This window comes from Chiloscyllium punctatum, chromosome 39 (assembly GCF_047496795.1).
Source record: "Chiloscyllium punctatum isolate Juve2018m chromosome 39, sChiPun1.3, whole genome shotgun sequence".
NCBI classification, from domain to species: Eukaryota; Metazoa; Chordata; class Chondrichthyes; order Orectolobiformes; family Hemiscylliidae; genus Chiloscyllium; species Chiloscyllium punctatum.
In genome coordinates, this window is record NC_092777.1 from 59,364,722 (window position 1) to 59,387,851 (window position 23,130).

Sequence of the window (23,130 nt, forward strand, 5' to 3'; positions counted from 1 at the left end):
TAGTTGTACCATCATTGAAATGGCTGAGTGGGTATTGACCTCCATCAGAACTGGGTGACCACTTAGCCATTTGTTTATTTGGATATTGCTAAGCAATTTAACTGTTCCAAACCAGATGTAGGTAAACATTCCAGGGTGTGCACTCTCCTAGGTACTGGCCTATGAGTACTCCAGCTTAATTTAGGTCTAGTGGGACTCATTTGCTGTCTTGAGTCTGCGTACCAGCAACAACTACAATGGCTTGCCAGTTCGTATCCTGAAGAAAAATTTTAACTTTTTGGCCGAGACTTGACTTTGTTTTGCAATTTTGATGTGAGTTGACCTGGAGTTCCCCTGTTCAAGATATGGTCTGAATGAGGCATTGGAAGTGCCTTCACTCAAGTGGTGTTCCCAAGCTCATTCGGACTGGTGACGGTATTCACTTCCACCAGAATATCCTGCAACTCATATGCTCCACCAAGTCACCCTTTCTTTACACGTGAGAAGTCCTTGAAACTGATCCAGCTGTCTTAGCCAGCTCTCAGATTGACAGGATGTCTGAAACTCCTGTTTCCATCTGTCAGCTAGGAGTCCCCGATTAGACTAGGTTAACAGCCCCAATCAGGGAACTCATATTCTACAATGTTCACCTCATGACAATCAGTACAGTCCTCTTATAAGAGGAAATCAGCTAGTATTACCATTATTATTGAACAGCCTGTATGGAAGGAAATATGTTTATTTGCTGATCATAGGTTTAGTTGTGACATTATGATGGTCGAAAATAGATTTAGTGTAACAAAATTGGCCCCACCTCAGGGACAAGGTAATGCAAGAGTCCCAGCAATCACCAATTTTAATATATCGTGGAAAATATATAGATACATCATTTTATTTTCCTTTACCTTTGGGTTGTGCACAAATAGGAGTATTGGTACATTTTCTCAAGCGGGTTGTGCCAAAAATATGTTCTTATGAAAGATAAAAGTGAAACACTTACTGAATAAAATGACTGACAGGATTTCAATTTGCTTATACAACTTCAATCTCTTTTGTAATATATTTTTAATTTCTCCCCAGGCCCATTGCTCTATTATTTTATTTCTTTACAGATTAGAAAGCCTTTCTAGCTTTACACTCAGCTAAATCACTACCATAAAAAAGTCTGATTTAGTTAATGCAGTTCTCAGTGGAATGCAGCAAAAAAAAGGTTGCATGATAAAGTAGAAGGGAATATTATCTACACCTTTCCAAGGCAAAAATGCAAATCCCATCATATCATTTTATCAGGTCGCACAGTCTCAGATGTGCAATAGTGAATCCAATAAAGATCTCATTTACCTCAGAGACTTTGTAATAACGATCAGGAATTTCATCATAAGCAATATCAATGAAACACACATCCCTTTCGATGTCTTTTGCCTCAGAATCAAAGATCTGTAACAAGAACATAACTATGTAAAATGAGAGAACAGAATATATTTGGTCAATGATCAATATGCAGAATGCAAAGGACACCTCTAAGTAAATGAGAAGGTAGCAACTCAATCATGGAATTGCAATTGGTCAGAATACATAGGAAGTATCACCACATTTATAAAAAACTGAAAGCATGTATACACAATGAATAGTGTTGAACCCAATGGGGACAGTGAGCGAATTATGTCTAATGATGATAGCTGATTCAATACTTAAGATTCCATGATCATGCAGGAATTAACTACATTCTGAATGAACCACAAATGATGAACATCTTTAACTTTAGCTTTTCTTATTCATTGCTTCTAGGTTTGAAAGATTTGAAAGGATGATGTCAACTAGAATACAACATTTAAAGCAACAGTAGGTTGGCAATCACGAGTTCACTTTACCTCAAGTGAAAAGTATTTAATACCACCCAGAGGGTTATATACAATATGTGACCATGAGGATTATATTCTAATTTACAAGGGAGTTAAGTAATTCTAGTAATGAGGCAAATTAGGTAATTCCATACTGGCGGTATAGATTTCATTTTGTATGTGTGAAAATGGGAGTGCATTTATTTTGCTGTACAAAATACATGAAATAGCACTTGAACTGTATCGCATAATTTTGAAAATTAAGTTTCTGTGGCTACAAAGCAAAGCAGAGAAATGTTTTCTGTTAAAGCTTATGAAAACTGTGAACCATATAATTCAAAGGTGATGACATGATTGCCAGTGATCAATTAGACACATTACCATGGACCAATCACATGCAGAATATAATGTTGACATGGCTACTGCGGAACAATGAGAAGTCTGCACATGGATAAACATAAATATTTTTAAATGGCGTTTCTGGGGCAGTCGTTTCCCAAATATGTTGCTGTGTTGTCTTTATTATAAAATAAATGCAAACTTCCTTACATCATACACAGCAAGCTATCCATAAATCACTGCAACACTTGAAAGGGTTCAGGAAAGATTTACAAGGATGTTGCCGGGTTGGAGGGTTTGAGGATAGGAAGAGGCTGAATAGGCTGGGGCTATTTTCCCTGGAGCATTGGAGGCTGAGGGCTGTCCTTATAGCACTTTATAAATCACGAGGGGCATAGTTTGGATGTATAGCCAAAGTCATTTTCCCAGGATTGGGGAATCCAGAACTAGACGGCATAGGTTTAAGGTGAGAGGGGAAAAAAATTAAAAGGGACCTGAAGGCCAACCTTTTCACACAGAGGGTGGTGCAGATACAATTACAAAATTTAAAGGCATCCTGGTGAGAACTTTAGGAAGGGTATAGAGGGAAATGGGCCAAATGTTGGCAAATGGGACAAGATTAGTTTGGGATATCTGGACGGTGCTGCTGAGTTGGACCGAAGGTTCTGTTTCTGTGCTGTACAGCTCCATGACTTCTATTATATAAAAACTCAAAACAGTGTTTACCAAAGAAAAAGATGTTAACTGAGAGTCACCATTAGATGGAGTGTGAGAGCCATGTAAGGGGAAAAGCAGCAACAGCATTCTGATTTAATCTATCCTAACTTGCTTTCTACTCATGACTGTCTTTCATACTTTTAGTCTTTGAGCGGATCTCCAAAATGTTATTCACTGTTTTATAGCTGAAATGGACAGATGCATTGGTGTGGCTCTGTGTCATTGCTGTTCCTCAGCAAAGTACAAGAGATGGTTAAAAGTAGAAAAGTCTTCTCCTTCCACATCCATTATGTTCCTATAGGACGTTACATTCTACCACTCCGTGGCATAGCAAGTGAAGCAAAGTTTAACTGTGACAGTTATTCGAATTGAATACTTAGATTAAAGAAAGGGGATAGAAATACTTCAGAAAAGTACATCAATCCTTGCTATGGACAGCAGGAAATAGTTTGTTCTGATTTAATCCTTCAAAATGTGACAAGAATGATTTGGAGGTCAAGTTAGAGAACAATTCCATAAATGTCAGCACTGTTCATTGTTGACAATGCAGGAATTAGGATGAATGATCATAATTTCTTTGTGAAATGAGCGGAGTTTGAAAAAAATCAAGGACTGGCTAATTCTATTATAAATACCACAAATGGGAATGTACTATTATTTGGTTGGTGTTGAAAGATGAGTGTAACATACTTTTCCTAGTGATAAGCAGTATATAAAATATCAAGGACTGATATTCTATTTCTTGGGTGGGATATTTCTTTTGCTTTACAGTCTAGATTTAATGGGTGAGCACGCAGTCATTAATTCCACTGTGGTCTTGGGAACCTAAACTTAAGCACATAAGACTACTGTAGCATTTACTTTCAAACCATCGTGATGTCGACCCTGTATTTCACATTGTCCCCTCATCACTAATTCTTCATTCAATTGCACTCAACACTGACAACACTGTTATGTTTCCATTCTGAAAGCAGGTATGGAAGTAAAAGAACAAATAGTGTTAGGAAACTGTTTTGCTACTCAGTCACCAGTGATACAAAAGGTCAGAAGAAGAACTGGCTAGATGTTGTACCAATTGTTGTATACACTTATATAACAATATGGCTGTGCATCAACCTCTCTCAACTGCCCCTAGATTAGTTCACTATACAGTTCTTTTCTTCATCTTTGCTAGCCTTGTAGTAACCTGGCATGGAACATTAAACACCAATGTCATACTCAGACAGCTTTCAGGTTGGGGTCACTGGCCACTGTGAATTAACTAGAAGTGGTAAAACTCATTTATTTTGGATCCTAACACATCTTTTGAGTAGGAGAATCGATGTTTCTGGCATAGCCCTTCATCAGGAATGTGAGGGGTGGTGGGAAGGGGGCTGAGAGATAAAGAGGAGGATGGGGATAGGGTTGGGTGGAAGGTAGCTGGGAAAGCGATAGGTAGATGGAGGTGGGGGGGGATGGTGATAGGTTGGACCGGATAGGGGGAAAGGAAGATGGACAGGTAGGACTGTTCATGAGAGCGGTACCGAGTTGGAGGGTTGGATCTGGGATGAGGAGGGGGAAGGGGTGATGAGGAAACCAGTGAAATCGACATTGATGCATTTGGTTGGAGGGTCCCAAGGCAGAAGATGAGATGTTCTTCCTCCAGGTATCAGGTTGCTTGGATTTGGCAATGGAGGAGGAAAAGGACTTTATGTTCTATGTTCTATGCATGTTCTTGGCAGAATGGGAGGGGGAGTTGCAAGTATGGCTGACCACTCATCATCATCATCAGCACAGCAGCCATAAAATCATGCTGATTATGGTACATGACTAACATTCCCTCACATACACAATCCAATTCTCTCATCCTACTCCCTGTCTAACCACCAGGCCAGACTGTTTTTCTCAGCTGTATTCTGACTAATACCCTCCCTAATTCACTGCTACCCTGTTCCCAAAATCCCTTGGACACTCACATCTTGTCATTGACCATTAGGGGAACATCACAGGCAAGCATGCATTTAGACACTTCCAAACATGAACCTTCATTGACAACTACCAAAGGTAAACATAAATAAATGAGTAGAAGCTGCAATTCTAACCTCACCTAATCTATCCTATCAACACCCTTTCTCCTCAGGCACTTCAACGCCAACCGCACGGGAACCCGCACCCCGCCCCCGCCAGCTTTGATGAAGTCTCACCTAGACTTGAATTGATAGTTTGCTCTCTCTCCACAGATGATGTCTGACCTGCTGCGATTTCCAGCTTTTTTTTGTTTTCAAATTGAAGTATTTCATCACCTTCTTAACTTCTGCTATGTAGTTGGCTACAAGTTTTGGAGAGTCAAGAGGTGAGTTATTTGCTGCAGTATTCTGAACCTTTGAACTGCTTTGTAGCGACAGTATTTGTATAATCAGTCCAGTTCAGTTTCTGGTCAATGATAACCCCCAGGAGTTGCCAGTGGTGATTCTGTAATAGTTATGTTGTTTTAATGTCATGGGGCAATGATTATATTATGTCTTGTTGGAGATGGTAATTGTCTGGCAATGTGTGGTGAAAATGCTACTTGGTGTTTATCAGCTGAAACCTGAATATTGTCCAGGTTTTGCTACACTTGGACATTGGCTGCTTTAGTATCTGAGAATGTAAACAAAAAGGTTAGCAAAGACAAATGTGGGTCCATTTCTGGCACAGACAGAGGAGTGTGCAGTGGAGAAAAGAGAAGAAAAACTGAACAAGTATTTTGTACCTGTCATCATAGTAGAAGATACATTAGATCTTGTTAGGAAACCAAGGGATATATGTAAGTGAGGTACTCAAAAAATTAATAAAGACGTAGGATCAAAATACTAATGGATTTGGAGGTTGCTAAATCCCTTGAACCAGATGAGCTACATCTCAGAACATTGAAGGAAGTGACTATGGCAATAATGGATGCATTAGTAGTTATCTTTCGACATTTTATAGATTATGGAAAGGATCCTACTCACTGGAACGTAACAAAAGTAACCCTACTATTCAAGAAATGTTAGACAGGCTTTTAGGGAGCTAGGTTGGAAGCTCAGAGTTAGAACGAACAGAGTTGTTGTCTCTGGTTTGTTACCCGTGCCACGTGATAGAGAGTCGAGGAATAGGGAGAGAGAAGAGTTAAATGCGTGGCTACAGGGATGGTGCAGGAGGGAGGGATTTCGGTATTTGGATAACTGGGGTTCTTTCTGGGGAAGGTGGGACCTCTATAGACAGGATGGTCTGCACCTGAACCTGAGGGGCACCAGTATCCTTGGGGGGAGGTTTGCTAGTGCTCTTGGGGGGGGTTTAAACTAACTCTGCAGGGGCATGGGAACCCAGACTGTAACTTTAGGGTGCAGGACCTGGAGTGTAGGGAGGGTAGGAATATGGTATCAATCTTAAAGGATCGTGCCTGTAAACAGAAGAGTGGCTTGAAGTGTGTATACTTTAATGCCAGAAGTATACGAAATAAGGTAGGTGAACTCGCAGCGTGGGTTGGTACCTGGGACTTCGATGTTGTGGCTATTACGGAGACATGGCTAGATCAGGGACAGGATTGGCTGTTGCAGGTTCCAGGGTTTAAATGTTTTAGTAGGGTCAGAGGTGGGGGTAAAAGAGGGGGGGGTGTGGCTTTGCTTGTCAAAGATAGTATTACAGCGGTGGAAAGGAAGATGGATGAAGATTTGCCATCTGAGGTAGTCTGGGTTGAGGTTAGGAATAGGAGAGGTGAGGTCACCCTGTTAGGAGTCTTTTACAGGCCTCCTAATAGTCCTAGAATCGTTGAAGAAAGGATTGCGAAGATGATTCAGGAGAAGAGTGACAGTAATAGGGTGATTGTTATGGGAGACTTTAACTTTCCTGATATTGATTGGGAAAGCTATAGCTCAAGTTCGTTAGATGGGTCAGTGTTTGTGCAATGTGTGCAGGAGAGTTTCCTGACACAATATGTAGATAAGCCAACAAGAGGTGAGGCCATACTGGATTTGGTTCTGGGTAACGAACCAGGCCAGGTATTAGAACTAGAGGTAGGTGAGCACTTTGGGGACAGTGACCACAATTCGGTGATTTTTACTCTAGTGATGGAGAGGGATAAGTGTGTACTACAGGGCAAGAGTTATAGCTGGGGGCAGGGAAATTATGATGCGTTGAGGCATGACTTAGGATGTGTGGATTGGAAAAGTAGATTCCAAGGCAAGAGCGTAATTGATATGTGGAACTTGTTCAAGGAGCAACTATTGAGTGTCCTTGATAAGTACGTACCTATCAGGCAGGGAGGAAAGGGTCGTGTGAAGGAGCCGTGGTTTAATAAGGAGTTGGAATCCCTTGTTAAATGGAAGAGGGCGGCCTTTGTAAAGATGAGGCGTGAAGGTTCAATAGGGGCGATTGAGAGTTATAAGGTAGCCCGGAAGGACCTGAAGAGAGAGCTAAGAGCAGCAAGGAGGGGACATGAAAGGTCCTTAGTTGGTAGGATTAGGGAAAACCCTAAGGCTTTCTATAGGTATGTTAGGAATAAAAGAATGACTAGGGAAGGAATAGGTCCAATCAAGGATAGTAATGGGAAGTTGCGTGTGGAGGCTGAAGAGATTGGGGAGGCGCTGAATGAATACTTTTCGTCAGTATTCACTCAGGAACAGGACATTGTTGTCGATATGAATACTGAGGCACGAATAAGTAGAATGGATGGCTTTGAGATATGTAGAGAAGAGGTGTTGGAAATTCTGGCAAGGGTGAAAATAGATAAGTCCCCTGGGCCTGATTGCATTTATCCTAGGATTCTCTGGGAAGCAAGGGAGGAGATTGCAGAGCCATTGGCCTTGATTTTTGTGTCCTCTTTGTCTACAGGAGTAGTGCCAGAGGACTGGAGGCTAGCAAACGTGGTTCCCTTGTTCAAGAAGGGGAGTAGGGATAATCCTAGTAACTATAGGCCAGTGAGTCTCACTTCTGTTGTGGGCAAAGTCTTAGAGAGAATTATAAGGGATAGGATTTATGCACATCTGGATAAGAATGATGTGATCAAGGATAGTCAGCATGGTTTTGTGAAGGGCAGGTCGTGCCTCACAAACCTTATTGAATTCTTTGAGAAGGTGACGAAGGAGGTAGATGAGGGGAAAGCGGTAGATGTAGTATATATGGATTTTAGTAAGGCGTTTGATAAGGTCCCCCATGGTAGGCTACTGCAGAAAATACAGAGATATGGCATTGAGGGTGAGTTGGAGGTTTGGATTAGGAATTGGCTCTCTGGAAGAAGACAGAGGGTAGTAGTTGATGGCAAAGATTCATCTTGGAGTGCCGTCACTAGTGGTGTTCCGCAAGGATCTGTTTTGGGACCATTGCTGTTTGTCATTTTTATAAATGACCTGGAGGAAGGGTTAGAAGGTTGGGTGAGCAAGTTTGCGGATGATACGAAAGTCGGAGGAGTTGTAGACAGTGAGGAAGGATATGGCAGGTTACAGCGGGATATAGAGAAGCTGCAGAGCTGGGCAGAAAGGTGGCAAATGGAGTTCAATGTAGCTAAGTGTGAAGTGATTCACTTTGGTAAGAGTAATAAAAAGATGGATTACTGGGCTAATGGTAGACTACTTGGTAGTGTGGAAGAGCAGAGGGATCTTGGTGTCCATGTACACAGATCTCTGAAAGTTGCCACCCAGGTAAATAGTGCAGTGAAGAAGGCATATGGCGTACTGGCTTTTATTGGTAGAGGAATTGAGTTCCGGAGTCCTGAGGTCATGCTGCAGTTGTATAAGACTCTGGTGCGGCCGCTTCTGGAATATTGTGTGCAGTTTTGGTCGCCATACTATAGGAAGGATGTGGAGGCACTGGAACGGGTGCAGAGGAGGTTTACCAGGATGTTGCCTGGTATGGTAGGAAGATCCTATGAGGAAAGGCTGAGGCACTTGGGGTTGTTTTCTTTGGAGAAAAGAAGGTTTAGGGGTGATTTGATAGAGGTGTACAAGATGATTAGGGGGTTAGATAGGGTTGACAGTGAGAACCTTTTTCCACGTATGGAGTCAGCTATTACAAGGGGGCATAGCTTTAAATTAAGGGGGGGTAGATATAGGACTGATGTGAGGGGTAGGTTCTTCACTCAGCGAGTCGTAAGATCATGGAATGCCCTGCCAGTAGCAGTAGTGGACTCTCCCTCTTTATGGGTATTTAAGCGGGCATTGGATAGGTATATGGAGGATAGTGGGTTAGTGTAGGTTAGGTGGGCTTTGATCGGCGCAACATCGAGGGCCGAAGGGCCTGTTCTGTGCTGGATTGTTCTATGTTCTATGTTCTATAAAAGAGGGAGAGATAAAGTGGAAAACTACAAATTTGTTAGCTTGATGCCAGGAGTAAGGAAATTGTTTGAATATATTATAAATGATATAACTGGACACTGAGAAAACAAAAATGATATGATTGGGCAGAATTAACTTCGATTTATGAAAGGCAAATTGTGTTTGATAAATCTGTTAGTTTTTTTTAGGATGCAACTTGTAGCATAGATAATGGAGAGCAGCCAGTAAATATGATAGTTTTGTAATTTCAGATGCCTTTCACCAAAATCGCATCCAGGATGTTAGTAAACAAAGTTGGAGCACATGGGATTGGGTTGATATACTGATTGAGAATTGGTTAACAGACAGAATACAGAGAACAAGAATAAACGTCATTTACGGTATAGCAGGCAGTTCTTAGGGGGTTATCATAAGGAGCAGTGCTTGGGCAACAGCTGTTTACAATCTATATAAGTGATTTGGATATTGAAAATTTGCTGATGCCACAAAATTAAGTGGAAAGCATGAGTTGTGAGGATGATGCAAAAAAGACTTCAAGGGAATTTGCAGAGGCTATATGAATGAGCAATAACATTGCAGATGAAATATAATATGAATAGTGTGAAGTTATTTATTTTGACAAAAAAACAGGAAAGCAAATAAATTGCGAGGGACTGGGAAGTGCTGCTATCCAAAGGGAGTCTTTTCATGAGTCACCCTAAGTGAGAATACAGGTCTAACATATAATTAAGAAGGCAAATGATATGTTGACTTTGACTGCAAAGGGATTTGAGTACACGGATAACGACGTTTTGCTGCAATTATGCATAGCCTTGGTGAGACCAACATGGAGTAACATGTATATTTTTGGCTGCCTTATCCAAGGAAGGAGAAACATGTCGCAGAGTGAGTATGCAGAGCCTCATATAGTCTCTGGAGTGGCATTGTCTTATGAGACCCTACTCCTGTTTCTATCGTCTGTGTTTCTACACATTGAAGAAACTGCTCTCATTTCCTGCAATCAAACATTTAGTACACGTTCTGCATTCTGGCCGAATCCTTACACAGTCTTCTTGAGAGTTCTGTCTCACTCCGAAAATCAAAGTTGACTGTTTTAAACAGTGATGACAAACTTAAAATGTTTGAAATATTTCCATTCAAGGAAGAATCTAAAACAGAGGGGACACATGGTGGAACAGGCTCAAGGAGTTGAACAGACCTTTCCTGGTTCTTATGTTCTAAATTACTGTAAAATGTTAAATACTTACATTGTCATTTGAACCATTGTTATCTTCATATTTTGTTTCTATATGAATGAAGAACTTAGGTAAAAATGAGCACTGAAAAACAAAATTAAATGAATTAATCACCATTTTGTTTGTATGCATGGCAGGACAAACGTGGAAACATAAATAGGCAGTTGGCTGAAAATTCCCTCGTGTGTGAAAAAAACGCTAAAGTCATAATAGCTCTGTAGTTCTCCAGAGAAATAGATTTCTCTCAGACTTCCTTTCATCTTCTGCTAAGATTATGATAGACAATGAAGAAATCTATAGAAACCCAATTATACTGATTATGTTCAGTGATTTGGTATCCGTAAGTTTTTATGTTTAAAGATTTACAAACGATATAAAATCAGTTTCTTTGAATATCAGTTATCATTCCTTATCCACCTGACTTGCACTTCTGCATCTCAGGCAGCAGGTGCATGCCCTTGCTCAAAGAGCAGAACGCCCTTAGATGATGCCATTGTTCTTGACAGCCAGCCCTCTGGGGACAGAGGGACCACTCTCTCAAGACTTTAAAAATCTCCCTCCACTGCAGGGTATTGCCACTGTCAGTATTTGTTGCACTCAATCAAGGACAGAGAAGATAGGAATCAAACCTGGGTTTATCCTATACTATTTCATTGAGCATCAATATTTTATCATTTTGCACAATTGTGCTTCACAGCTTTCAAATTTCAAAATTATTAGTTTCCACTCAAAGAAGATGCTGAATGATATGAAAAATGATGCCAGCTAAATTAAATGATAGCACCATTAAACATATGAATAAGAATGGATTGTTAGTTAACGACATTTTCTGTCACACCCAAGCAGAACAAATATTATTTACAATGTACCTGCAAATTTCTCATGTTTCTTTCAAAGCTAGTTAATAAATATAAAGTTTCTATGTACAAGTTGGCTTATACCTGCTCCTAATTCTTGTGCTCTTTTAGAATTGATTGTGTCTTCAGGCACTTGCTCTATAGAGGCATCTGACAGCTAGGGACTGCATTGACAGTATGTTTTTCAATTGATTCATGAGATGTATGTACACCACTATTTATTGATCAATCCTAAATGCCCTTGAGAAGGTAGTGAGTTGTTTTTTTGAACTGCCACAGTCAATCTAGTAAAGGTACACTCGATGCTGTTTGGAAGGGAGCACCAGGGTTCTAACCTAGTGACAGTGCAGAAATGTTTATATAGTTCCAATTCAAGATGGTACATGCCTTGATGGGGAACCTGTATGTGGTGGGTTTTGGCCTTTTCCTTCCAGATGGCAGAGGTCGAAGGTTTAACAGGTGCTGTCAAAGAAGTGTTGGACAATTGATGCAGTGCATCTTGTAGAAGGTACACTGCAGCCACTGTATGGCAGTGGGAAATTCTTGATTTTGAAGCTAGTGGATAAGTTGCAGTCAAGCAAACTGGTTTGTCTTGGATGGTATTGAGCATCTTGAGTGACATCAGAAAACTGAATTGAAAATATAGATGTTGTAGTGACACTATTAAATCTTAACATAAAAGCCAAGTTCAAAATCATACCAACAGAAATAAGATTTGTTAACTGGACGTATGCATCTTTTACAACATTTTAAACATAAAAATAGATGGAGACCTACTTTAAAGGTTCATTTGATAGGCAATCTTTTTTGGGTGTTACATTAAAATTATGTCAGATTGTTTGATATTAAAACAGAAGAAACAGCTAAACCAGAAAGAATGTGAACTGTCATCTGATAGGACAAAATTATCAAGCACAAAATAATACAATTACAATACAGCTATGCCCAGGCACTAACCACTGGACTATAAAGTTTAAGCCAAAAATTTCCCTTTCAAATATTATTGCCTTACGCTAATACAGAAAAATGAAAGCAAGGATTAGGGACCAAAAAAAATTTTAAAACTAAGATAACACTTAGAGTCATAGAGTCATAGAGATGTACAGCATGGAAATAGACCCTTCAGTCCAACTCGCCCATGCCGGCCAGATAACCCAACCCACTAGTCCCACCTGCCAGCACCCGGCCCATATCCCTCCAAACCGTTCCTATTCATATACCCATCCAAATGCCTCTTAAATGTTGCAATTGTACCAGCCTCCACCACTTCCTCTGGCAGCTCATTCCATATACATACCACCCTCTGCATGAAAAAGTTGCCGCTTAGGGCTCTTTTATATCTTTACCCTCTCACCATAAACCTATGCCCTCTAGTTCTGGACTCCCCGACCTCAGGGAAAAGACTTTGCCTATTTACCCGATCCATGCCCCTCATAATTTTGTAAACCTCTATAAGGTCACCCCTCAGCCTCCGACTCTCCAGGGAAAACAGCCCTAGCCCTTCAGCCTCTCCCTATAGCTCAAGTCCTCCAAACCTGGCAACATCCTTATAAATCTTTTCTGAACCCTTTCAAGTTTCACAACATCTTTCCAATAGGAAGGAGACCAGAATTGCATGCAATAATCCAACAGTGGCCTAACCAATGTCCTGTACAGCCGGTTTAATGATGGAATGTTTCTCCAGGAAAAATTGCAAATGATGTAGCTTTAATCTTATTGTTGTGATTTTATATACATTTGGCATATTAAAAAATACTACATTTGTTTGTAAGGATGTAGATGTCTGATTATCTCACAATTAAAGGAAACCTCTGAGTGAACTGACTGCAGCTCAAACAATAGTTCTGTGTCCTTTTCAGGATGAGCTAAATATAACTCCCTATTCAAATCAAGCCTTCCAAATGCTGTCAAGACTATTTGCTCCCTGTGAAATAAATGTCAAATGTTCCCCACCCCAGCTGTTCTTTTCAAAGGATTCATGACATCAAATTAATTCATCTTCAACATCACTAGTTTTATGCTTGGGACTCAGATGTCAATTTTCAAATCAAAAATTCTTAACAAAGGAACAAGTAGGTCTGGCAAATATGCTTAAAATGACCACAGCTGCAATTTAGATGACTATTAACATTATCATGAATATTGCGACAAAAGGAGATTGTTCATTCAAGTGGATAATCTGCAGTTTATATGTTTACTAAGAAACACCACATCACCGGTCAGCAGCTAATTAGTATGTTAAAACCACCAACTAAATGTGAATCTTATGAGAAATATTAGTTACTTTGCAACATTCTGAAAACATATAATGGAATAACAGTTGGCTCCAGCCATGGATGAAGATGAGAACAGTTGCAATGAGTTACTGAATTAACTATAATGTTATGTGGCAAGTGTCATCATGATTTTCCTTCATCAAATCAGTCATACACAAACTCTGGCTTGGAAATGCTGACACTCAAAAGGGCATTTCTATATGAGTTTTATAAAATGTCAATTTTCACTTGTGACAAAATATCTTGGGAGTTTTTAAATTATAAAGTTTGACAATTTTCAGCATTGAATAATACTGGAGAGGTGGATAGTTTCTTATAAAAGACGACTGCTCAAATTAAGGGAAAAGCAGCATGGCCCAATAGGGGACATGTATTAGCTGTCTTTGCTGCATTTTCATTGGATATAAGAGGGAATACAACTGTACTTCCACTTTATAAAAGGGATGTATTGCAAATCAGTGTCCAACAGGAACCTCAATTATTGCCATATCCAGAACATTCCAGAATCTAAATAATTTTTTTCAAGTTAACATTATTTTGACATAATCTGCATATTCAAATTGCCACCAAGCTTAAGTTTTAAGTGACAGCTATTATTTCTAGATCTTAATGAACAAGGAATATTTAATCAAAATCTAATTAATGAACATGTGCAATGACTAGAGGTCAAAAATTCATTCCCTGCTGTGTTTGGGTGTGGCGATTGCGATCTGTCTGAAATCAGACCCATTAATGGACATGGCACACAAACATTATGCTGCCTTTTCATTTGTGTAGCTGTTGCATTGTAGACTGTTGTGTGATCCATGCTGCTGGCTGAATGAACATTTTGCAGGATGTCTAGCACCATGTGAAACTGGCCTACATTAATATTTTGAAATCTGAGCTGCACTGACTGTGAGGAATTCATTCTGGTTATAATTATACAAAAGCAAAATGTTAAAGGAGTGTAAATTATAAATGCTGACACTCAGAACGATTTGGATGCATATACATAATTATAGAATCGCTACATTGTGAAAGCAGGCCATTTGGTCCATCATGTCCACACTGACCTTCCGAAGAGCATCCCAGCCAGACCCACCCCCTAACACTATGATTGCAAGCCTGCATTGCCCACGGCTAATCCACGTAACCTATATGTCCCTGGACACTATAGGCAATTTGGCATGGTGATTCCAGCTAAGCTGCACATCTTTGGACTGTGGAAGGAAACCAGAGCACCTGGAGGAAACCCACACAGACTCAGGAGAATGTCAAACTCCACGAAGACAGTCAAACGAAGGTTGAATTGAACCCAGGTCCTGGGTGTTGTGAGGAAGCGGTGCTAACCACTGAGCCAACATGCTGTGTAATGAACTCAAAATATTACCACATAGGGGCAAGAAACAATTAAGATGTAGTGATTGGAAGAAGATCAGCCAGGTAGACATCATAGAATATGAATTCCCTGATTGAGGCTGTTAATCTGGTCCAATCAGGGAACCCTGATAAAAGGAGGAGTGTCAGACATCCTGCCACTCTGAGAGCTGGCTCTGAGGGATTTGGATCAGTGTCAAGGTCTTTCCAAGTGTAAATAAAGGGTGACTTGGTGATGGGATACCGGACCACATGCAGCTATTTCAGTGGCAATGAGAATAAAGCACGCTTCCAAATAAATGCACTCGCAACAGCTGTCTTTAAATAGGAGAAATAATTTCTGGCATCATGCCATTATTTAGGAAGCTTGATTTTGTTCAATCCTGTAGTCGGAGACTGGCCAGTGTGTGGAAAGAATGTATTTTTTTCTCCCCGGGCAAATGATATTAGGGCAGATGAAAAACAATGGGTAATTCTCCAGATAGTTTTTGGACTGCAATAGTTTCAGTTATTAGAAGCCTAACTTTCCCTGAGATACCAGATATTAAAAACTTTCAAGAGGTGACTGATTTAGTGAAGGACTATTATGACCCAAAGCCTTCTCTAATGCTGAGATGCTTTTGGTTGTGTTAGGATTTTTGACTAGGTTAAGATGATTCACAGAGTGTTGTGATTTTGGTTTAACCCTTAATGAAATTCAGGGTGGCTGTTTGGTAAGTGGGATTAATGATGCAAACTATGCAAAAGGGCCGTGAAGCTGAAGCTCAACTGGACTTCGAACAGGCATGACAACTGGCTTTATCATTGGAAAATGCATCAAGTGGAACAAATGAGTTGCAGGGTATTCCAATGGAAGTGGATACTCTCACCAGTCTGACTGAACTTGGGAAACACCACTTGAGTAAAGGCAATTGCAGAGCTTCAGTCATGATATATCCTGAACAGAGGGACTCCATGTCAACCTACAGCAAAACCTCAAAACAAAGCCAAGCTTCGACCAAACAGTTACTTTTTTTTAGGATCAGGGTGAGCAAGCCATTGTAGTTTCTGCTGGTGTGTGGATTTGAGACAGTAAAAGAGTCCCACTCGACCTAAACTGATCAAGAGAACTCACAGGCAAATATCCAGGTGATTGCACTACCTGGGAAGTCCACCTACCTCTGGTTTAGAATAGCTAAATTGCTTAGCAACATCCAAATCAGAACCAGTCAAAATAGACATCTGGTTAAAGGGTTACCTAGTTCTAATGGTGGTCAATACCCACACAGCCATTTCAGTGATCACAGAACCAACATTCACTCTGGACTCCAACCATTAAGTTTGTGCAACACCTTGGCAAGACTGAAACCTATGCTGAGGAACCTATACAAATTAACTGTACAACTTTGGTTCTGGTCTCTTACAAGAAGCACCCGGTTCAGTTCCCAATGATTGTATTCAAAAGCTCGAGCCCAAACTTGATGGGGTGAAATTGGTTGAGAAAAGTTCACCTTGTCTGGCTGAATATTTTTTTGATTAGAAAATGGCTGCATGAGTGAAGTCCTAATTAAGTATCCACAAGTTTTGCAGGAAGTCTAGGGACTATCAGAGGAGCCAAGGCTACCTCGATGCTGATCAGGAAGCAATTCCATGATTCTGCAAGGCCTGCCCAGTGGCATATGCCTTAAGGGCAAAAGTGGAGGCATTTATTTCGGATGAGATGGCAAATGTTTTCATTCAAAAGGTTATGAGTATTTGACTTTGTCAATCCAAGAAAGGTGTGGATGCTCCATTGCTGAATTTATTTAAGGTAAATAGATGTTTTCATCTCTGAGGCAATCAAGAAATATCAAGAGTGGAGGTAAGGCTGATGGTCAGCTATGATCACACTGAAAGGAAGAGCAAGTTCAAGGGGCTCAATGGTCTCCTCCTGTTTCTATTTCATATGATCTTATATTCTCAAGGATGCAGCTGCTGTCTACTTGATGGAACTGGTTGTAGATGCAATCAGAAAATGTGAGTCTCCAGGGAAGAGAGAGGGATCACAGATTCACAGATGCAACACCAGAGGCCCTAGTGATCGAGGACAGAGAGCGTGGGGGAATCATATTTTCAGAGGGGGCTGAAAAACCTTCAAGGAATATCATCTGAAGGTTATTCAGGAAGATCTGTCTAGTCTAGGGGACCCTGCAGCAAAGCTTTAAGAAGTTCAATAATCTCACACGGGTGCTAAAAATTAGTGAACAAATACTCAAAGCCTCAGATCCATCACAGCACCACAGCACAGCAAAATGCATCAGCTCTTATCTATTTCCATCCATTGCCCAAAGTACTCAGGATGCAAAACTAACATTCAAATATTCTTTTACATGCACTGAAATGATGCGAGCCTCACACCCATATCTCACAGCCTCACATATTTGCACGTGTACACTAAATTCCTTCACATCATGAGATGTCACTTGGACTGTGTCATAAGTAGTGAATCAAGACACAAAGCCCAAAGTGGATTCATTATCAGTAGGCTTCGTATAATCAGGAAGGAGAGATCACATCCAGATTGAATCAATGCCTGAGTTAATATATAATTTCTGGGATTTTGGAGCAGCATGGGAATTCAGTGCAGAGGGGTAAAGGTGTATTTTGCTTGCTGTTTTGTTCATAGTTTATAAGGTTTTTTTAATAGGATAAATTGAAGCCAGGATGTGGGGATCCAGCACAAAACAGCGATATCACAGGAAAACCACAAATTTACTGGTTGGTAACAGCTGCTAATTTGACTATCCATTATAAGTTACTTCGAGATTAAAGGTGAATAGGAGACATATTTTACAGATTCAAAATTAAAATACCAGCAGGAAATAAAAAATAAATTAAAGACTAAGTAAATAAAACAGATGTAGGCCAGGTGATGTGTTGTACCTACAAGAAAAGGAACTGGTGGACTCCATTGTGGTTCATAGTAATCCTGTAGAATGTGTCGGTGCTTGAAGAACTCTGGCTCAATCGATGAGCTGGAATATGAGCTTTGAACACTATGACAATTCTGGGAGGGGACAGTTACTTGAACAATGTGTTCAGAAGACAGTCACACATTTTAGATTAACTACCTTAAATTTGGTCAGTGGTCAGGGAGAGGATGGTGTGATTACAAGCGAGGCAGGTAGAAAGATCCAGGAGGTAGTGCTGCAGGAGCCTCAGCTCTTGAGTTTGTCTAAGAGGTTTGAGATTCTTGGTCTCTGTGCGGATGAGAGTGGGGCTGTAGGGAGGATGAGTAAACTTATTATAGCACAATGGTGCACTAATCAAGATGAGGGAGAAAAGAGAAATGTAGGTGTAATTCCGAATGGTAAAGTCAGAGGAATGCACACAGTTGTCTGTTGCCAGCCCAAAGGCTCTATTGCCTACCTGATGCCAGGGGTCAGGGTGTCTCATCTGAGCTGCAGGAACTGGGAATGGGAGGGGAAAGGTTCAGCTGTTAGTAGTCCATTTAGGTAGCAACAATGTAGGTAGGAAGAGGAAAAGAGGCTCTGCTGAGGGAATATGAGCAGATAGGAGCTAAATTACATAGCAGAACCAAAAGGGAAATAATCTCCGGATTACTATCTGAGCCATGAGCTAATTGGCAGAGGCTCCATAAGATAAAAGAGTTAAATGCTTGGCTCAAAGACTGGTATGGGACAACCAGGTTTGAATTCATGGAACATTTGCACCAATACGAGGGAAGGAGGAGCTGTTCCAATAGAATGGACTCCATCTGAACCATGCTGGGTCCAGAGTCTTGGTGAATTGCAAAACTGGATTTGTTTTAAACTAAATAGTGAGAGGGGTAGGTTCAATTGCATGGAAAGTTATGAAATCAAAGATAAAAGAGAAGGTAGGATTGCAGGATACCAGAAAATAAAAGGAATGGACAGAATGTGTGAATGTCATATTGCATCAAGAAAAACATGGAGGGAAATTTGATAATAGAACAAATGTTTTATATCTTAGCGCATGAAGCATTTAGAATAAGGCAGACAACCTGACGGTATACATTGAGGTAAGTGAATATGTCATAGCTATTACAGAAACATGATGTCAAGGAGATTAAAACTGGAAACTTAATATTCAGGGATATTTAATGTTCAGAAACAGAGGAGAGATGGAAAACTTGTTGGGTAGCACAAGTTAATAAGGGATGAAATGAGAAATGAGCAACGTTGTGAGAGGTGATCTCGGCTCTGAGAATATCACATTTGGGCAGAGGGAAAAACAGCAAAGGAATGAAGACACTGGTAGGAGTAATGTACAGACCCCCAAAAGTAGCCATTCTGTAGGAAATGTTTTTAATCAACAAACAGGAGGAGCATGTTAAAAGAGTAGAGCAATAATCATGGCTGACTTTAATCTTCACGCTGATTGGGTGAAATAAATTGGAAAGGATAGCTATGACAACAAATTCACAGAGTGCATTAAGATAATTTGTGACAGCAATATGTCATGGGTCCAACCAAGAAGCAGACTATCTTGGATCTTGGCTGATTTAACAAATGACCTTAGAGTAAAAGATCCCTGAGGAAGTAGTGATCTTGACATGAAAGTAATATTCAGATTGAGAGTGAGAAAGCAGTGTTGGAAACAACTGGACTTAACTTAAATAAAGGGAATTATAATGAAATGAGGACAGAGTTTGCAAAAGTGAACTGGATTTATAGATTCACAGGAATGACAGTAAGCAAGCAGTGGTAGACATTTAAGGAGGTAATTCAGGAGTCTTAGCAAAAATCCATCCCAGTAAGGAGTGGGATAAACCAACCATAGTTAACCAAGGAAGTTAAGGACAGCATTCAGTTGAAAGGAAAAAAAACATATAAGGAAGTAAAAGTCACTGACAGCCCTGAAGACTGGGATAAATTCAGAATCCAGCAAAGGATTACTAGAAAGATAATATAGAGAAAGAAAGTAAATTACAAAGGCAAACTAGTGAGGAATATAAAAACTGACAATAAAAGCTTCTTTAAATAAATAAAAAGGAAGAGAGAGGTGGAAGGAAGTGATTGCAGGCTCCTTAGAAAATGAATCTGGGGAGACAGTTATAGGGAACAAGGAAATTACAGAGGAGGGTCTGCTATAGTTGCAACATTTAAGTTCTGGAACATTTCCATCGGAGAGATCTTCGGTAGGACTTATACACTTAATGGTAAGGTCCTGGGGAGTGTTATTAAAGAAGGAGATCTTGGTGTGCAGATTCATTGTTCTTTAAAATTAGAGCTGCAGGTAGATAGGATAGTGAAGAAAGCACTTGGTTTGCTTGCCTTTATTGGTCAGTCTTGCTGTATAGGACAGTGGTTAGGCCATGTTTAAAATACTGTGTTCAATTCTGGTCTTCCTACTAGAGGATGTTGTGAAACATGAAAGGGTTCAGGAAAGATTTACAAGGATGTTGCCAGGGTTGGAGGATTTGAGAGGTTGAATAGACTAGGGCTAGAGTGTCGGTGGCTGAGGGTGACCTTATAGAGGTTCATAAAATCATGAGGGGCATGGATAGTGTAAATAGACAAGGCATCTTCCCTGGGGCGAGGGAGTCCAAAGCTGCAGGGCATAGGTTTGAGGTGAGAAGGGAATGATTTAAAGGGGATCTAAGAAGCAAATTTTTCACGCAGAGTGTGGTGTGTGTATGGAACGAGGAAGTGGTGGAGGCTGATACAATTACAACATTTAAAAGGCATCTGGATGGGTATATGAATAGGAAGGGTTTAGGAGGATATGGGCCAAATGGAACTAGATTAATGTAGGATATCTGATTGGCATGGACGAGTTGGACTAAAGGGTCTGTTTCCATACCGTACAGCTCTATGATTCTGTGACTCTGGATCCAATATTCTGAACTGTGAAGCTCTGCTCATGATGCACAGCATGCTGCTTCCATAAGCCGCTGCCAAGAGGTTGACCCTGGAGATCCATGCAGCAGCAAGAAAAATTAAAGGGAACATTGTTGACTTTCTTCATAAAAATTTGATGGCAGACAAAATCACCAACAAGATTGTTCATCATGCTGGGCTGATGTAGAGAAAAATGAAAGAATGCTGAAAATCAGTAACAAAAACAGACATTGCTGAAAAACCTCAGCGTCTTTTCTTTCATTCATTTTTGGGATGTGGGTGTCGTTGGCTGGCCAGCATTTATTGCCTGTCCCTACCTGCCCCTTGAGAAGGTAGTGATGAGCTTGCCTTCTTGAACTGTTGCAGTCCACCTGCTGTGGCTTGATCCACAATGCCACCGGGGAGGGAATTCCAGAATTTTGGCCTCGCAACAGTGAAGGAATGGCAATATATTTCCAACTCAGGATGGTGACTGGCTTGGAGGGGAACTTGAAGGTAATGGTGTTCCCATATATCTGCTGCCCTTGTCCATCTAGGTGGAAGTGGTCATGTGTTTGGAAGGTGCTGTGTGGGCAACTTTGGTGAATTTCTGCAGTGCATCTTATTGGCAGCACATACTACTGCTACTGAGTGTCAGTGGTGGAGGGACTGAATGCTTGTGGATGTAGTCCCAAATAAGTGCGCAGCTTTGACCTGGATTGTGACAAGCAACTTGAGTGTTGTTGGGCCTGCACTCATCCAAGCAAGTAGTGAATATTCCATCACACCTCTGACTTTTGCCTTGTCGATGGTGGACAGGCTTTGGAGAGTCAGGAAGGGTTACTCACTGCAGTAATCCTAGTCTCTGACCTATTCTTGTCGGCACTTATTTACCAGTTGAGTTTCTGGTTAATGATAACCTGAGAATACTAAGGGATTCAGTGATGATAACACCATTTAATGTCTGGGGGCAGTGGTTAGACTGTCTCTTACTGGTGATAGTCATAGCTAGCATTTGAGTGGCATGAATGATACTTGCAACTTGTCCAATTCAGATCTTGTAAATTTGGATATGGACTACTTTAGTGTCTGAGGAGTCTTTGAATGTGGAGGTAAATAAGTTTCAATCTTTCAGGTCCAGTGACTCTTTCTCATGAAGTTGACAGATGTTATTACACACCTCTGGAGCAAGTCGGGACTTCAATCCATGTCTTCTGACTTAGAAGCAAGGACAGTACCACTGCACTACAAGATCCCTAGTTCTTCAAGTTCATGTTCAAGGCTTAACCATATTCATCTACTTCATCAAGGACCCCTCCATCATGAGGTCAGGGTATGCTTTCTAATGATTGGCGTGTTCTGTAGCAGTTGTAACTCAGAGGATACTAAAGCAGTCTGTGCTTGCATGCTGTAACCTGGACAACATTCAGGTTTGGGCTGATAACTGGTTTGAAGCATTTGCACCACACTAAGTGCCATGCAATTATCATCTCCAACAGCCACTGTTGCTATTCAATGACATGACTAATGCTGAATCCTCCACGATCAGCAACGCTGGAGATAGTCATCAATTAGAAACTTAATCAGTCATATAAATGCTGTGGCTACAAGGATAGGTCAGAGGCTTGCACTTTTGCAGGACTTCAATTCCTGACTCTCTACAGTCACTCCACCATCCACAAAAGCACAAATCAACACTGTGATGGAATGATCTCTTAATCTCTAAAGGATATTATTAAGCTGGAGAGATTCCAGAAGAAATTTACCAGGATGTTGCCGAGAATGGAGGGCTTGGATTATAAGGAGAGGCTGGATAACATGGGGCTGTTTTCAACTGCAGTGTGGGAGGCTGAGGGGTGACCTTTTAGAGGTTTATAAAATCATGAGGGGTATAGAAAAGATGAATGGCAGGCGTATTTTCCTTAGGTTGGAGGATTTCAAGTATAGAGGGCATATTTTTAAGGAGAGAGGAGAAAAATTTAAAGACACAGGGCAATTTCTTTACACAAAGAGTGGTTCATATGTAGAATGAACTTCCAGAGTGGGTGGTGGATACGGTTACAGTTACATTTAAAAGACATTTAGGTAAGTACATGAATAAGAAAACTTGGGAGGGATATGGGTAAGTGGGACTAGTTTCGTTTGGGATCATGGTCGGCATGGACAGGTTGGATTGACAGGTTTGTTGCCATGCTGTAGGACTTTATAAGTCTAATTACCTGGATGACTCCAACTCCAATAATAGTGAATAAGCTCAAAACCATCTTGGACAGAGCAGGATATTTGATTGCTCTGCCCATCCATCATCATTAGCATTCATTACTAATACAACCACTGCACTTGGCTAACAGTGTAGTAACATTTACAGAATGTTTAGCAGCAACTCACCAGTCCTCCGATGACAGCATCGTCCAAAGCTGCAATCCCTGCCAG

The 23,130-nt window shown here is 40.7% G+C and overlaps 1 protein-coding gene across 1 annotated transcript in view; it reads right to left on the minus strand.

The window, feature by feature from the left end:
- The window catches only part of LOC140464117 (cytoplasmic phosphatidylinositol transfer protein 1-like), a 300,622-nt gene that overhangs the window by 39,365 nt on the left and 238,127 nt on the right, over positions 1 to 23,130 (minus strand). Inside the window, exons 6-7 of the mRNA XM_072558863.1 lie at positions 10,396 to 10,467; positions 1,321 to 1,416 (exon numbers count right to left, since the gene is read on the minus strand). Coding sequence (XP_072414964.1) covers positions 1,321 to 1,416; positions 10,396 to 10,467 — 168 coding nt within the window. The remainder of the gene's footprint in view (positions 1 to 1,320; positions 1,417 to 10,395; positions 10,468 to 23,130) is intronic.